Source organism: Rhamphochromis longiceps, linkage group LG11, assembly GCF_057381845.1.
Source record: "Rhamphochromis longiceps isolate RC_006_pf linkage group LG11, R_longiceps_female_GT1.1, whole genome shotgun sequence".
Lineage (NCBI taxonomy): Eukaryota > Metazoa > Chordata > Actinopteri > Cichliformes > Cichlidae > Rhamphochromis > Rhamphochromis longiceps.
In genome coordinates this window covers 18,590,831-18,605,000 of record NC_140567.1, presented here as the reverse complement: position 1 = coordinate 18,605,000, position 14,170 = coordinate 18,590,831, and the positions used below count along the sequence as shown (strand labels likewise).

Sequence of the window (14,170 nt, the reverse complement as noted above, 5' to 3'; positions counted from 1 at the left end):
TAGGCATTGGCAAACAATTCTGCAGCTGTTAGTTTCTTGCTAACGTGTAGTGAAAGCACTTTGATCCACAGTTCACGCAGCTGAAACCAGGAGGTCCTGCTGTCACATACATTCAGCCTCTCAGCTCACTAATCACACTCAGATCCCTCCACCCGTTGCTGCTAAGGTTATTGCACTTTGAGCAATATATCTTTCCAAGTCAAAGTTAGGGGTGGACGGTCTCTCTCTCTCTCTCTCTCTCTCTCTCTCTCTCTGTGTCTGTGTGTGTGTGTGTGTGTGTGTGTGTGTGTGTGTGTGTGTGTGTGTGTGTGTGTGTGTGTGTGTGTGTGTGTGTACGCGCGCGCCGGGTGCATCAGCCAGATTGATGGATAGGACACATATATACATACATAATGCATAGCTTGCACAACAACTCTGTAACTTATCTTTTAGTGTAAGGCAATGCTGCCACTAATCTGTTATGATCTTTAAAAAAAAAGTGCAGTTATTATAAAGTGTATAGACTTAGTTATTAGTATAAGAGACACTTAGATTGCCTTAACAGAGAAGCACATGACAGAAAAGACAGTGAGGTTGGCACATACACTTGTGTAGTCTAACTTTGCAGTATAGAAGCACGTCTTTATTGGTTTATGTCGCCTTTTTGAACCCTGGCACCCTGCACCACAGCAGCAACACTAACCTCAGAGGTTACAGCACCGATCAATAGCAGGAGAAGTGATGAGCTCAGCGATGAGAAACACAAACTGTGCATTATCAGATCTACTTATTGAGCCAAAAGCAAACGGACTTGTTCTTAAAAGCAAACGGACTTGTTCTAGGTTTAAATCAGGCCAAATGCAAAGAGTACAAAATAGGAGTTGTAAGGGAAACTACAGCAACACTTGCACACTCAGTGTTGGACTGCTGTATAACAGTATCATACATCCAGCAACCCTATACAAATCTTTCTAAAAGTGGTAATAGGTGGACAAGAAGTCATGAAACCAGCTTATTCCCTAATTTATTTATTTTGTGTTCAACATAAACAAGAACATATCTAGAGTGCAACAAATTACTCTCATTAGAAAAGCAAAAGTGGAAAAAATATTTCACTAAGGTTCGGATTTACGAACCTGCACATGAACCACAAGCAGTTATTTACAATAAGTACATTTAAACAGGAATAGTCTGGTTTGGGAATGGCTCCTCTAATGCTGGGCATACACTGTGTGATTTTTGGCTCATTTTGAGCAGATTTTTCAGTCGTGCGACCGTTTTGTTGATCGGTCTGAGTTTCGCCTTCATCGTGTGTCGTGCATCGTGTAGTATACGTGGGGTAACGAGAAGCGATTAACACGTCACGACCATCTGCTGATCATCAATCGTTTGGTCGTAAGAAAATCAAACCTGTTTGAAATCCCGCCGGCCATCGTGAGGGTGTCACCGCAGCCTCTCACACTGCACACGCGCAAACACAGAAATGAAAGTGAAAAGACGGAGCAGCACAGCAGTGCAGCGTGTGATCTGGACACAAGCGATGGAGGCACAACTTGTAGAACTTTGGCAAGCTCATCTCAGCCTTTTTGATGTGGCATCACAAAATTATCACGACCACAACAACCGTGAAAATAGTTGGATCTACACTGCTGTTCAATCACAGCTGCCTGATCAATGTTTTTCATTAGCAATTTAGCAAAGTTGATGGTGGTGGTGTGTGTGTGTGAGTGAAAGACAGAGAGGAACAGATTTTCTGTTATTAACCTTCATTTGATAGACGCACAGTGTGAGCACTCAGGTCGCATCAGAGCATCGGACCATATAGTGTGAGACCCTGCATCGTGACCTACGAACCCCTGCGAGTCAATCGTGCAGTTCGAGCAGGAGCTGAATAACGCGACTGAAAAAAATCGCACAGTGTCTGCCCAGCTTAAAGTATCACTGCCTGTAATCTAATGGTTACCAACATATACCTCTCTGAAAGGGATTACTTTATACGTCGACTTCTTGTTTTTCAGGGATATTTACTGTACATTTGGTATTGTGGTATTGGAATATTTATATAGAAGTGTTTTTGACTAAGAAAATGAATGTTATCGTCCACTGAAATGGGCACTAGTTGTCCTAAAAGCTCCTTAAAAAGCCTTCAGTTGATCCAAAATGCTGCAGTGAGAGTAATGACAGGGACAAGAAAGAGAGAGCACACTGGCTTCTCTTCATTGGCTCTCTGTTAAATCCAGAATCAAATTTAAACTCCTTCCCCTCACATTCGAGGTCTTGAATAATCGGGCCCATCTTATTTTAAAGTGCTTATAGTACCGTATCACTCCAATAGAGCACTTCGCTCTCAGACTGCGGGCTTGCTTGTGGTTCCTGAGTATTTAAAAGCAAATTGGGAGGCAAAGTCTTCAGCGTTCAGGCCCCTCTTCTGTGGAACCAGCTTCCAGTTTGGATTCAGGAGACAGACATCCTCTCTACTTTTAAGATTAGGCTTAAAGCTCTTCTTTTAGATAACGCTTACAGTGAGACACTGCAATAGGCCCAGGGTCCTGGGGGCTTCTTATGATGCACAGCGTTTCTTCTCCACTCACCTCTTTTCACTCGCTATGTGTTTATACACCACTTTGCATTTAATTATTAGTTATTATTAATCTCTGGCTCTCTTCCACAGTGTGTCTTTTTGTTTTGTCTCACTCCCAGCCAGTCGCTGCAGATGGCCGCCTCTCCCTGAGCCAGGTTCTGCTGGAAGTTTATTCCTGTTGAAAGGGAGTTTTTCCTTCCCGCTGCTGCCAGATGCTTGCTCACAGGAGGTCGTCTGATTGTTGGGGTTTCTCTGCATTCTTTAGCTTACAATATAAAGTGTGACACAGGAGTGTTTGAATCCTGGATGAGAAGTTTTAGGTTGAAGTAATGTTAGCTATACCTCAGTTAATAATCTAACATCCTCCAACACTCGGTTAAATAAAGGTAGTCAGCTAAGTGAGTAATGTAAAGTGCTCCTCCTATTTAACCACAGTCTGTAATGGCCAACCAGTAACAGAGACAGCACCACCAACACAGACAGCTCACTTTCCATTAAGCCAGACAAGTCTGCTGAGATCACTGGGGAAAAATTAAGACACCGTCTCTTTAAATCTGTCTGCATGACTAACTATCCCACAGGAGGGATGAGACAAAGCACAAACTATTTCATGCACAAATGATTATCCTTTATAATGTTGAAACCCTCGATGGAAGAGGAGGTAAAGAAGGAGGATAGCTAGGTTTTTTTTTTCTTCCCTAGTTTCTCTTTTCCTCAAACTGTATGTGATCATTTCAAACCATGGGTAAAAAACCAAACAGTCAGAGTGCTTTGTTAAACATTTACAGATAGTGATTTAAGCCATAAAGAGCACACTGATCAGTGCACTTACTGAATCTGCAAATATTTCCATTGGACTGTTTGGTAAAAAAAACACAGCACAGCTGCAGCTAAAATTGTGTTTCAAAGCCCTTTTAATCTTGTTATGTTCTTTAATTAATGAGTGAAACATTTCAGCTTTAATGCCTGGCCCATATTATTTAGCTCTTCAGCTTTTTCCCTGTATTCCAGTTCTATCTGGATCGAAACCAAATATCTGCATAAACAGAATTTAGCCTAATGCTTGACTTTAACAGTTTAGGTACAGCGGGCATTAATAAAATCCTGCTTCTGCTCTGAGCCCAGAGGACAGAGGAAGAGCAGCTGACTGGGACAATAGAGAAAGGCACTAACTGTTCTCACAACAAGCATGTCAGACTACATTTAGACCAGTTTTACCAGGTTTTTGAAAAAGCCAAGCAATCTTAATGAAGCTTAGGATAATCTTCAAAATGAATTATCTGTGTGCATTAGCAGGCAACATGATTACTCAATTATTTAAAGTAGAACCCTGATCTAGGGGCTGGTACACGCATGCTTTACTAACCAGCATGTATAAATGCCACTCTAAAGTAAATACAATTTAAAGCTCGGTAAAGATCATTTTTTCCACCATGAGGAGTGACATCACCAGGTGTTCCCCACTATGCAGCGGGGGGAATGACAGCGTCATCTGTACAGTAGATCAAACAGCTCTTTGCACAGACTCCCCACTGCTTGGCTTATTACAGATGGGGAAAGTGTTGGGAAGACTGCGATGAACCACGAACAGGCACCAAAAACAAAGCCTGGCAGCTTCAGACAAACTACACATAGAAAGTCTGCAAATGCTAAAGTGAAATGAGACTTTGAAAAGATGAAAACTCCAGCCGACATCACTCTGCTCATCACTGCTCTTTAACAGCCTCCGGTTTTGTTTTTGTGATGTTTTCAGTAAGTAGAGAAATTACTTCCTTGCATGTTTACTCAGGCTGGGTGCTCTTTTCAGCCGGAGTGATGAAGATGCAGAAGAAGCAGTTGAGTCACGCAGAACAGGTTGTAATTACCTCCCCTTAAGCCTCAGTGTACTCTGCATTTGTGCTCTTCATCTGGCCTCTTTCAAACATCTGCTGTCTTGAAACCTCAAGACCCCATCCGAGGAATACAGCACATAATGTTATTCAGCATGCTGACATCTCATTTCAAACCTTTCAGGCCTTTCAGCACATTGTTAAAAAGATCAACTGGCCCAGTCAGCTCTCTTCTCTCATCAGTGCTCACCAGTGTCTCTACCTTTCATCTGGATATGTATTTATTCGTAAACTGATCTCATTTTGCAGGTTTTTATTTGACATTATTCTGTCATTCTTTTGGTGAAAGACAGTGGTCATTACACTCTGAAATGCAGTGCAACGTGCATGGGCGAAGAACTCTTTAAGGGTCAGGAAACAGGTCATTAGTTTAAACCCTAGACACAAGTGCAGAGCAGGTGTTCGGTGCCACGGTCGGCCGATCCCTCGGGAACTCCTGCCACTAAGGTTCCCCTGACAGAGCCATCAAAATTCCCAGGAGTGCCACATAATAGCATGCAGGGCGAGTGACCTGCTAATACAAACTGCTCAAGGACTGTTTTTGGAAATGAAGGTGATTAAAATCAGTCATTACAGCACTGAGAGCAGATTGCACTTTCTGAATCATCCTGATAACTGCAGTGGAGTCGGTGTCAGCCTAAGGGTGAACGTGAACACTGACAAATAAGTGAAAACCCCAGGGGGGAGTGAAAGAACCTGGAGATGCTTTGAAGAGTTCAAAGTCGTGAGGACAAACCTGCTCTTGGACCGTGGCACAGATGAATCATCTGCTATTAATATACAGTCTGGGCGCACAATCTGTTTATGTGGCCACTTCGGTGTGACAGCAGAGCCAGAGACGAGCTCAAGTTTGAATTACCAGCAGTGCTGCATGTACGTGTTCCAGTTCCCAACAAACAATGCACTCTGCAGCAGAAGCTACCTTATAGGTTAAGGGCTTGCAAGAAAATAAACAAACCTAAAAAGCAGGAAAACTATGATTTTATGGGCTAAATTGTTGCCTTTTTACATGCATCATCATGATGCATCAGTTTTTGTTTTATCGGTTCACAGGCACCTATTAAATTGAGACTTCGTTATTTAAAATAGAAATCTGGAACCATATATTGCAGAAAAGATCTCAGTTTCAGGGATCTGATCCAAATTAGTCTTCAGCCATAATTATCTTACCCATCTGTCTACGAAAACAGAAGAACAACTTCTCTGAACTTCCTTTCCTTTTTCGTTTGTAGACTTACACATAGACAAACCACAGAAGGGAAAGTACATTGTAAGCATACACACAAGTGTATCACTTTAACCAGTGCAAACTCTCAAAACATCCAGAAAGTGTCACATGCCGCCGATTACAGCTGAACAGGATCGCTGGTGGACTCGATCTGAAACAGCAAGCTGAGCTGTAGCATGTGACCCAACGTCTGCAGGTGTGGCACTTCTTTGTGTTTACACTGCTTTTGCATGTCTTTTTCATCTCAGTGCATCTTATTATGTCAGAAAGGGACATGTCTTGAAAAGGTTCAAGTGTAGCAACCAAAGCTACACTTCTGATTGTTTATTCTTTGTTCCTCATGACGGAAAACCTCCCAGTTCCGCCGACCCCCCTCGTCATCTCAGGCTCCAAAACACAGTTCAAGGTTTTCAGGCTGTTGCACTGTGAAGTGGGAGGGCGTGTGAAGGCTTCCTAGCGTGAGAACTCTGAAAGTAGTTTACTTTTAAATTCCCTCTAGCGCAGTGTACTGGCAAGAACCTGGCTATACAACATCAATGACACACATCGTGTTGTAAACAAACTAATGCAGTGTGGTTCTTTTTAATTTCTTATTTAAAGGCAGTAAAAGTACAAAGCATACACCACAAAAAGTACCTGGGATGACACTAATATTACACATACTATACCATCCCATAGTATTTTCTTCAAAAATGTAAGATATGTTATATATAAACAATTTTCTAGCATTGATGGCAGTCAGAAAACACAGTCAACACTGAGCGCAATTCAACAAACAAATTTAAACATGGTGTGTAGAAGTGTGCGTGCAATAACGTTGCAAACAAACATTATGCTGCACTAGTTTGCTTTGTTCCTTAAAGGTTAAAGTCCACGTGCCTGTGCAGAAAGTGGTTACACATTGCCCCAGCCGAGTAAATATGTGAAAGTTTACTCTGACTCTGATATCTTAGCTTAAGCTTCACTTACCAGCTTACTTCTTTACAACTTTGTTACAGAGAGACAGAGAGATGCTCCTGATGGCGACGGTTTGCTGTGTAACATCTCGCAACCAACAGTTATCTTGCATTGTACTGTATAGGGCTGCTCGATTATGGCAAAAATGATAATCACGATTATTTGACGATATTTATTTAACCCTTTAAGACCTACCATAGAACCAAGTCCACCAGAGCTTATATTATTATTTTTTTTACATGCTGTGGTGCCATTTGTGGGAGCATTTCAAGTTGCTATACATCAATACAACTGTTATAGCCCATATTTTAATAATATGTATGCATTAAGTCCATAGTAATTACATAAATTGCAAAAAAGTGCAATAAACTACAAAAAAAATTGAAAATCGCTTTTGTTTTGTTTACATATATTTCTACTTGGAGAAATTTAAGAGTTTTATCCCTCAAAACTTTAAATACAATAAAGTTGCAAAAAAATAGTTTCCCACCACAGGAAATTTATTTTGAGTGTCTTCATAGTTTTATTTTGGAGATACAGCAATTTTTATATACTGCAGGAAAAACAAAAAACAATCCTATGATGCAAATTTGCAAAGAAAACAGCATGTGCATCATTTCACTGTGGGAAGTGTTACGAACAGCTGATAGGAACGGCAAAGCGTGTTTCTGGAATATTATGTTTTTGTTCCTGCAAGCGCTTTTTATGCAATTTTTGCAAAGCTATATGTGGAACGAAACCGTGACCTAGGACAAGCTGATGGCATCAGATGTAAGTACAACTCCTCCGGTTTCATATGCAAAACAAATTATTGCGCTAGCTTACAAGGTTCAGGTTCTACAGGGATTTAAAAATAGTTACGCAAAACGGAGCGTGCTGCTCTGACCGGCTTTAAAGGGTTAACAATAACTTTAAAAAAATAATATAAAATGGTGTGCAACACCACTGAAGTTTTTTTTTTTTTTAAACTCTCTTTTCAACCAACGGCAGTCACTCTCCAAATAACTTCTGCTTAGCTTTCCGAGCTTCCCTCGGGTCCTCTTAATCAGCGGTCTCCAACCTTTTTTGCGCCACGGACCGGTTTATGCCCGACAATATTTTCACAGACGGCCTTTAAGGTGTCGCGGATAAATGAGGGAGGGGCTAATAATCGGCTCAGTCAGTCATTTTTAATGATCGTTGAAAGCCCAGATCGTAATCGTGATTAAAATTCGATTAATTGAGCAGCCCTAGTACTGTATATCAATAAAATCTGAATAATTAGGTTAACTGATTAGCCTTTCTAGTGTTTATGAGTTAGGGTGGCATTGCTTTATCATGTCATTAACTAATCACACACGCCCCTGGTTGTATACAGAAGCAGCTTAGAACGCTTGTCTCAGTTCAAGGCTTATTCTAGCCTCTTTGGATCTGCTCTTAGAGACAAATACCCACTAAGGTCTCAAGGCTGTCCTACTGACACATCGTAAAGTGCATGAGGACTCTCTCCTAGACAATCTGACATTTCGAGCCCTTTATGAATGCTTTCAGTAAGCGTGCATTTCTGCAGACTCTACCTGAGGAAATTACCCCTCTTGGCACCTGGAACTGGAAGTACAGGAACATCACCAACTCAAGTGTGACTTCATTCACAGATCTGACTTTGACTTGTTTGACTTGGCTATTATGGTTGAGAATGTGGAAAGGCCTTTGACTTTCTTTGGCAAACCAGGTTTGATCATTAACCGTGGCTCAGGGGGTTGGGAAGCGTATCTGTAACCGGAAGGTCGCCGGTTCGATCCCTGGGCTCTCTGTCCTGGTCGTTGTGTCCTTGGGCAAGACACTTTACCCTACCGCCTACTGGTGTTGGGGGCCGATGGCGCGATATGGCAGCCTCGCTTCTGTCAGTCTGCCCCAGGGCAGCTGTGGCTACAACTGTAGCTGCCTCCACCAGTGTGTGAATGTGAGAGTGAAAGAATAGTGGCATTGTAAAGCGCTTTGGGTGCCTTGAAAAGCGCTATATAAATCCAATCCATTATTATTAAACTAAATATGAAATATGAGTAGCTGCGTGTATCTTAACACAGAGAGGCCTCTGCTCCAGAAATAGAGGTTCACAGAGGGCCGTTTCATTCCTCACACAGCAGCTGGAGCACAGATAGGTGAGGTTGCTGTCTGTTACTCAGGGGTTAGGGTAAACTGGCCCAGTTGTGCACCAACTGGGCCATTATTGAGCTGTAATGTAGCACACTGCCCACCCACAGTTCCTGTAGAAGTTCTACTGTAGAGTTACCCGTCTCTAACATCGTCTGCACACTTCCACAACCTGACTCCATGTCAAGTTAGTCTCAGTCTTAGTGGGGCGGCAGCAGCAGCCTGCTCTCCCAAACAACCCCCGCTGTCCAGAGAGACAGGGAGAGAGGCACGGGGACTACTAATGAACCCGAATGCCATCCGTGGCGTTTCAAGAGCAGCAGAGCATGCATCTGATTAATCTTTGTCCTAATTAGATCGAACAATTAACCTGCCCACCACTGAGCTCTGGAGCCTGATGACTCTGCACGAGCGTCAAACCTCCTGTACATTTAAAAACGAAGCGTGCCCTCACACTGCAACTTTCCTGGTTTTCACAGCGACCAATTAATTCTAAGTAACAGCGCACAGCCTTCCGTGTGATATCTGGGCGGAAGGAGGGACAAGAGCTCCGAGCCGTTTCTGCTTTTCACTTCAATGGCACTACATTTCTGCGCTTTTGATTCAAAGTCAGAGGAGGCACTGATGGGTCTCATCACAAATTAAGTGTGAGATGCGAAGCAGAAAGAGGAGGGGAGAAGGGGGAAAAAAATCCAATCTTCATTAACATGGAGATACTCCCCCGATGTGAAACGCCTTGAGGACATACTTGTTCACTCACTGACTGGATGCTTTAAAGCATGCACTGCCTGCTGATCTGAAATATTTGAAATGCTTCACTTGTTACATGCACTGCATCCTCATAACAATGTGGACAGGGAGAATGCAACCACAGAGGACATGTACCTAGCCGATCCCTTATTAATTAACATGAGCTCAGCTGTAGGGATGCAACTGGAAGCATACAGCCCTGTGACTGGACACTCTGGGAGGTTTTCTTTTTTTTCATAAATCATGTGTGCATGAGCCACAATTGCACAATGAAAGCTCATGAAGCTTAAGCTTGTTTTCCCTTTTCTTTCTTTCTTTCTTCTTTTTTTTTTAGCATATTGCACAATGTAAAGTACTGCAAAAACTGTTCTTTATAAATCTGCAGTATGGCTCTTTAACCCAGCTGACCATACAACGTTAGCTGGGTTAAAGTGTACTGTTTTGTGTAATGTTTTTGAGGCCCTGCCAAGGACAACACGACCAATGTTGCGAGTGATGTGAGCCCATGTTGTGAGCCCATTAAAAGTGACTGGGTCAGCTGACGGGGCTCTTCTGGCAGCAACAAGTGCTTGACAGTTGGGAACTTAAAAAGTGCAGTCGTTACGCAACGTGTCAATCCGTGTTTGAACCTTTGTGGAAACGCTCAGTTGCATTTAATACGCGTAACTTTTGACTGCACTGAAAGCTGCGATAGATCGCTGCGGAAATGGCTGGCAAAACTCGAAAATAAAAGTTGAAAATATATAGCAACGCGTCAGATTTTACTAGTTAAACGTTGCGGAAGCTAAATGTGGGAGTTTCTCTTTATTGCAAAACCTTAACACGTGTAGTGTTGGGTAAGGGAAGGAGAAAATCCACGAGTATACGTTAAACTCGATGACTTTCAAAGGGAGTTTGGAAGCACTCTCCGAGGCGTGCGCTGCAGGCTTGTTTCGCTCTGTAAAGTTGAGAGCGTACACAGCAAAACTCTCAGCGAGCACAGCTGTTGTGAGACTGACCTGTCCTGGAGTAGACGGTACTTCTGTCATGTGTCGTCCCAGTGTTGTGCTGCTCTAGGTGGACCGAGTCCTGCACGGGTCCGGGCCACAGTCTCTGAGAGATTGCATCCCTGACAACTCTCGCGCCGCTGCCCGTGATAGAAAATATGTAGTCCATTACTGTACGGCTGCAGAACCTAGCTAGCTTAGCTAACAAAAAGAGTTTTCAAAAGTGTTTAAATAGCCGCTCTCATCGCGCAAAAAGAAAAACAATGCTGACAAAGCAGCGACACTCAAACTCGTAGTGTGAACGAACCTCAACTACTCCACACATTCCAAAACAGGAACTATTTGAAACACGTCAACGGGTGCGCACTGTTTTTGCCCCTAGTGGACTCGAACGCAACAGGCTGTCTTCCAGTGCAGCCTACTGCCCTATTGGCCCACATTTACACTAACTGCATTCCACAGAAGGTTCCTATATTTGATGTAGCCTCCTCAATAACATAGCTAACCGCTTTACTTTGCTTTAGGAAAGTCTGAATTAGTTGTAGTATTGTGTTCCTATTGCTTACAAACTGTGTATAACATGGTAGCACTTTAAGTTGTTTTTTTATCCAGAGTAATGATTAATAGGTTTGTAAGCTTGAAGATGCAAGAAGATAAACACATAAGTATTTAAATGTGTTATGTTTGCAGCTACACTGTGTTATAAACCACACATTACATGCTCATAGATGAGTGTATGGCTAAGGATTTTGGTCAAACAAAGCTTAAAATACAATTTTATCCACAGATAAGCATTTGAATGCAGCTTTTACTTTACAGGCAGGGTTCACATATTGTTACTTCAGGTTACATTCTTTAGGTTTGCAAATATTTTTTTAATGCTGAAGTTCATTTGCAATGAATCACAAGTTACAGATTCAGTGCTGATTGAACGCAGACTTTTAAAAAGTCATTCATGAAACCTGAACTTGAAAAAAATCTTTACAAATAAAAAAATAAAAAGGGGAAAAAAATGAAGCTCAGCACAGCCCACACCGATTTCCACATCGTTGCTAGGAGATTTGATTGCCATCAAGTGTGGGGCTTTATAGCACCCTGGAGACTGACATCCATCTGACTCCCACCTTAATAACATTCTAATAAATTGAGACTCTCACATCCGGAGGCAAAGTACACCTCCGTGCCCATACTGTAAGTGACTCAAGGATCCAAAGTGAGAACTCTGAGAGCTGCGACATATACGCGTCTGCTCGTCCACTGATGGATAGGCAGAGATGGCATTTGCTGTGCGCAAATGAACATGGAAAAGTGAAAAGCCGGCAGACCGGAACAGGGTGTGATGATTGGGAAGCAGCCTCAGGTTGTGAGCTGGAGAGCCTGTGATTCATTATTTATCCCAGGGGGGCAGAGCTGCTCTGGTAAGTAAAGAGTGTAAAGACAGGCCCTGTAATGATCCAGCAACACATTCACATGAGAAACGTTAAAGATGGGGAGGGGGGAGAACTTTTCTTTGCAAGGATAATCAGACAGGAAAAGCACCCGTGTCTCATTCCCAGTATGTGTGCAAGGCCAGCTGAGGTTAAAGCATCTGTTATATCTGAGTGCATTGAAGCAGTGAGGTTTGAGAGTGCCAGCCATTTTCAATACTGAAAGTGCTCCATCTGCTGGTTGCCTTAGGTAGCGTGGGTATTACAATAGTGCATCAGAACGAATGCAGTTTTGAATATATGAGATTTTACTTTTTTTTTTTATTTTGAGAAAAAAATGACTTTTTCCTCATCATCTTTGACATCATCTGCCTTTGTGGTTCTGTTCAAACAAGCAGGGCTGCAACTAAATGCCTGCTTTCACTGTCTATTAATATGTCACTTGATTTAATGACTGGACAATTACTCATTTAGTCTGTAATAAAGCTGAAAAATGTCCCCTAAATGCCCCCAATTCCTGTTCCTAGGATGTTTAATTTACAAGAAAAATCAATCAGAGACACGCTTATAAGCCGGAAAGCCTGAATGCTCGAAATTTTCTTTAATTAACCACTTAATCAGCTATTACAAATGATCGGCACCTTATCGCGCTGCGTTTCAGCTGCCCTGCAGTCACGCGGGAGAAGAGGTGTTTTGTGACAGATCCAGTCTAAACATATGTGAGCCTGAAGCAGGGGGACTGTTCAAACTAGTGTTTTTTTTACTTCACAAATGAAAAGAATATAGCACACAAACAACTTCGACAGCATATATTTTTATATTTGACTTTGAATCATAAGCACCTGTCCCACTTTTTTCCTCTCTGACCTTGTGTAGCGCCCTGCTGGTACACTTGGCACTTGAGCAATGTCTTTACACTGGCCCAGCGCCACCCCAACAAACCCCACCCCACTGCGGGGCCTCGTAGCTGCGTGATGTACTGTGTTGCTGTACAGCTGCCCAGAGCGGTCATCAAATCATCCATAACATACTCAGAGGGAGCCATCCTCTCTGCGCTGTAACCCCATAGGATTAGAGATATACCGAGCAGTCGTGCACGCCAAACAATAACACCCAATCTAGTTTTAAAGACCTATTTTCTCAGAGAACTCCTCCACTCTCTAATTAAGCCGTAAATGTGACCAAAGAGGGAAAAATGAAAGAATTCCCTCTGTGCTCATCCGACTATGAGCATCATTGCATGGAAATTATATGAGTTACTTTGTTCTCCTTAAGCCTGCATGTTTGATGTGTGTATTTCGTGTATTTTAGAGGTGATTAAAGAGACCCTGGAGCAAATTAGCTAACTGACATTTATTACGCTGTTATGTCCTTCTGAATTTTTGCAAATTATCCCGTTTCTATGGACTTACAGACCATTATATTAGGTATATTTACAATATCCTAAAGGGACACGTTCTAATTTGGTTGCGTGTTTACAAGGCACGCAAAAGCTATATCATAACCTTTCTTATTAATTTCTATCTGGATCAGAGCAGTATTTGAGAACCATTTTGTTTAATGGAGAAATCTTGCTGTTCAAGTACCTGCATTAAAAAAAACCCCAGTTGATGTCAGCTGCTGTCAACAAAGGCCCTGAGAGGGTCCTGTGCGTGAGCCTTTGTCATCATCTGGGTGTTAATCTCAGCAGTTTCCCATTCAGAGCCAGGTTGGTTGGCACCTAATCCTGAGAACAGGGACGTTTTCATTACGAAGAAACACGCAGGCCACCGGGGAGCTGCTGCCACTTTCCCTGTTATCAATGAACAGAAGTCACAAGTAATGTTGCATAAGCAGTCTGAGCTGAAGCAACACGCTGAGCATGTGCATGCACTGTAAAGCCTGTGTTAGCATGTGCACACGCTTACCGTATGCCCATTTCTCACATAGTCTGCCCCTTCTTCCAGACTTTTTTTTTTTTTTTTCGTTTGCGGTGGAAATCACTAGAAAAACACAGCGCAGAGTTCACTCGTGTGACACAAATGCACCTGCTGGCAAACACAACCGAGCCTTTCCGTGTACGGCACTGGTTGCTTGTAGTGAACGCATCTCACGTGGCATTTCCAGAAGCATCTAACAGAGCTGGAGTGTACGCACAGAATGTACAGCACAAATTGTCCTGTGTTTCATGAGCGTTATGCTCTATTATCCCGCAGCTCTTACAAGATGACGACCAATAAAGACGGTTTGCTGCCAGGAGG

General features: G+C 42.5%; 1 protein-coding gene across 4 annotated transcripts in view; it reads right to left on the bottom strand.

Moving 5' to 3' along the window:
- The window catches only part of oxr1a (oxidation resistance 1a), a 180,444-nt gene that overhangs the window by 64,493 nt on the left and 101,781 nt on the right, over positions 1 to 14,170 (bottom strand). Inside the window, exon 1 of one of the 4 annotated variants that reach the window (XM_085422593.1) lies at positions 10,516 to 10,872. The exons of the other annotated variants lie outside the window; for them this stretch is intronic. Coding sequence (XP_085278719.1) covers positions 10,516 to 10,672 — 157 coding nt within the window. The 5' untranslated portion in view covers positions 10,673 to 10,872. Of the gene's footprint in view, positions 1 to 10,515; positions 10,873 to 14,170 lie in introns of those variants that run through there. 4 annotated transcript variants of the gene reach the window in all.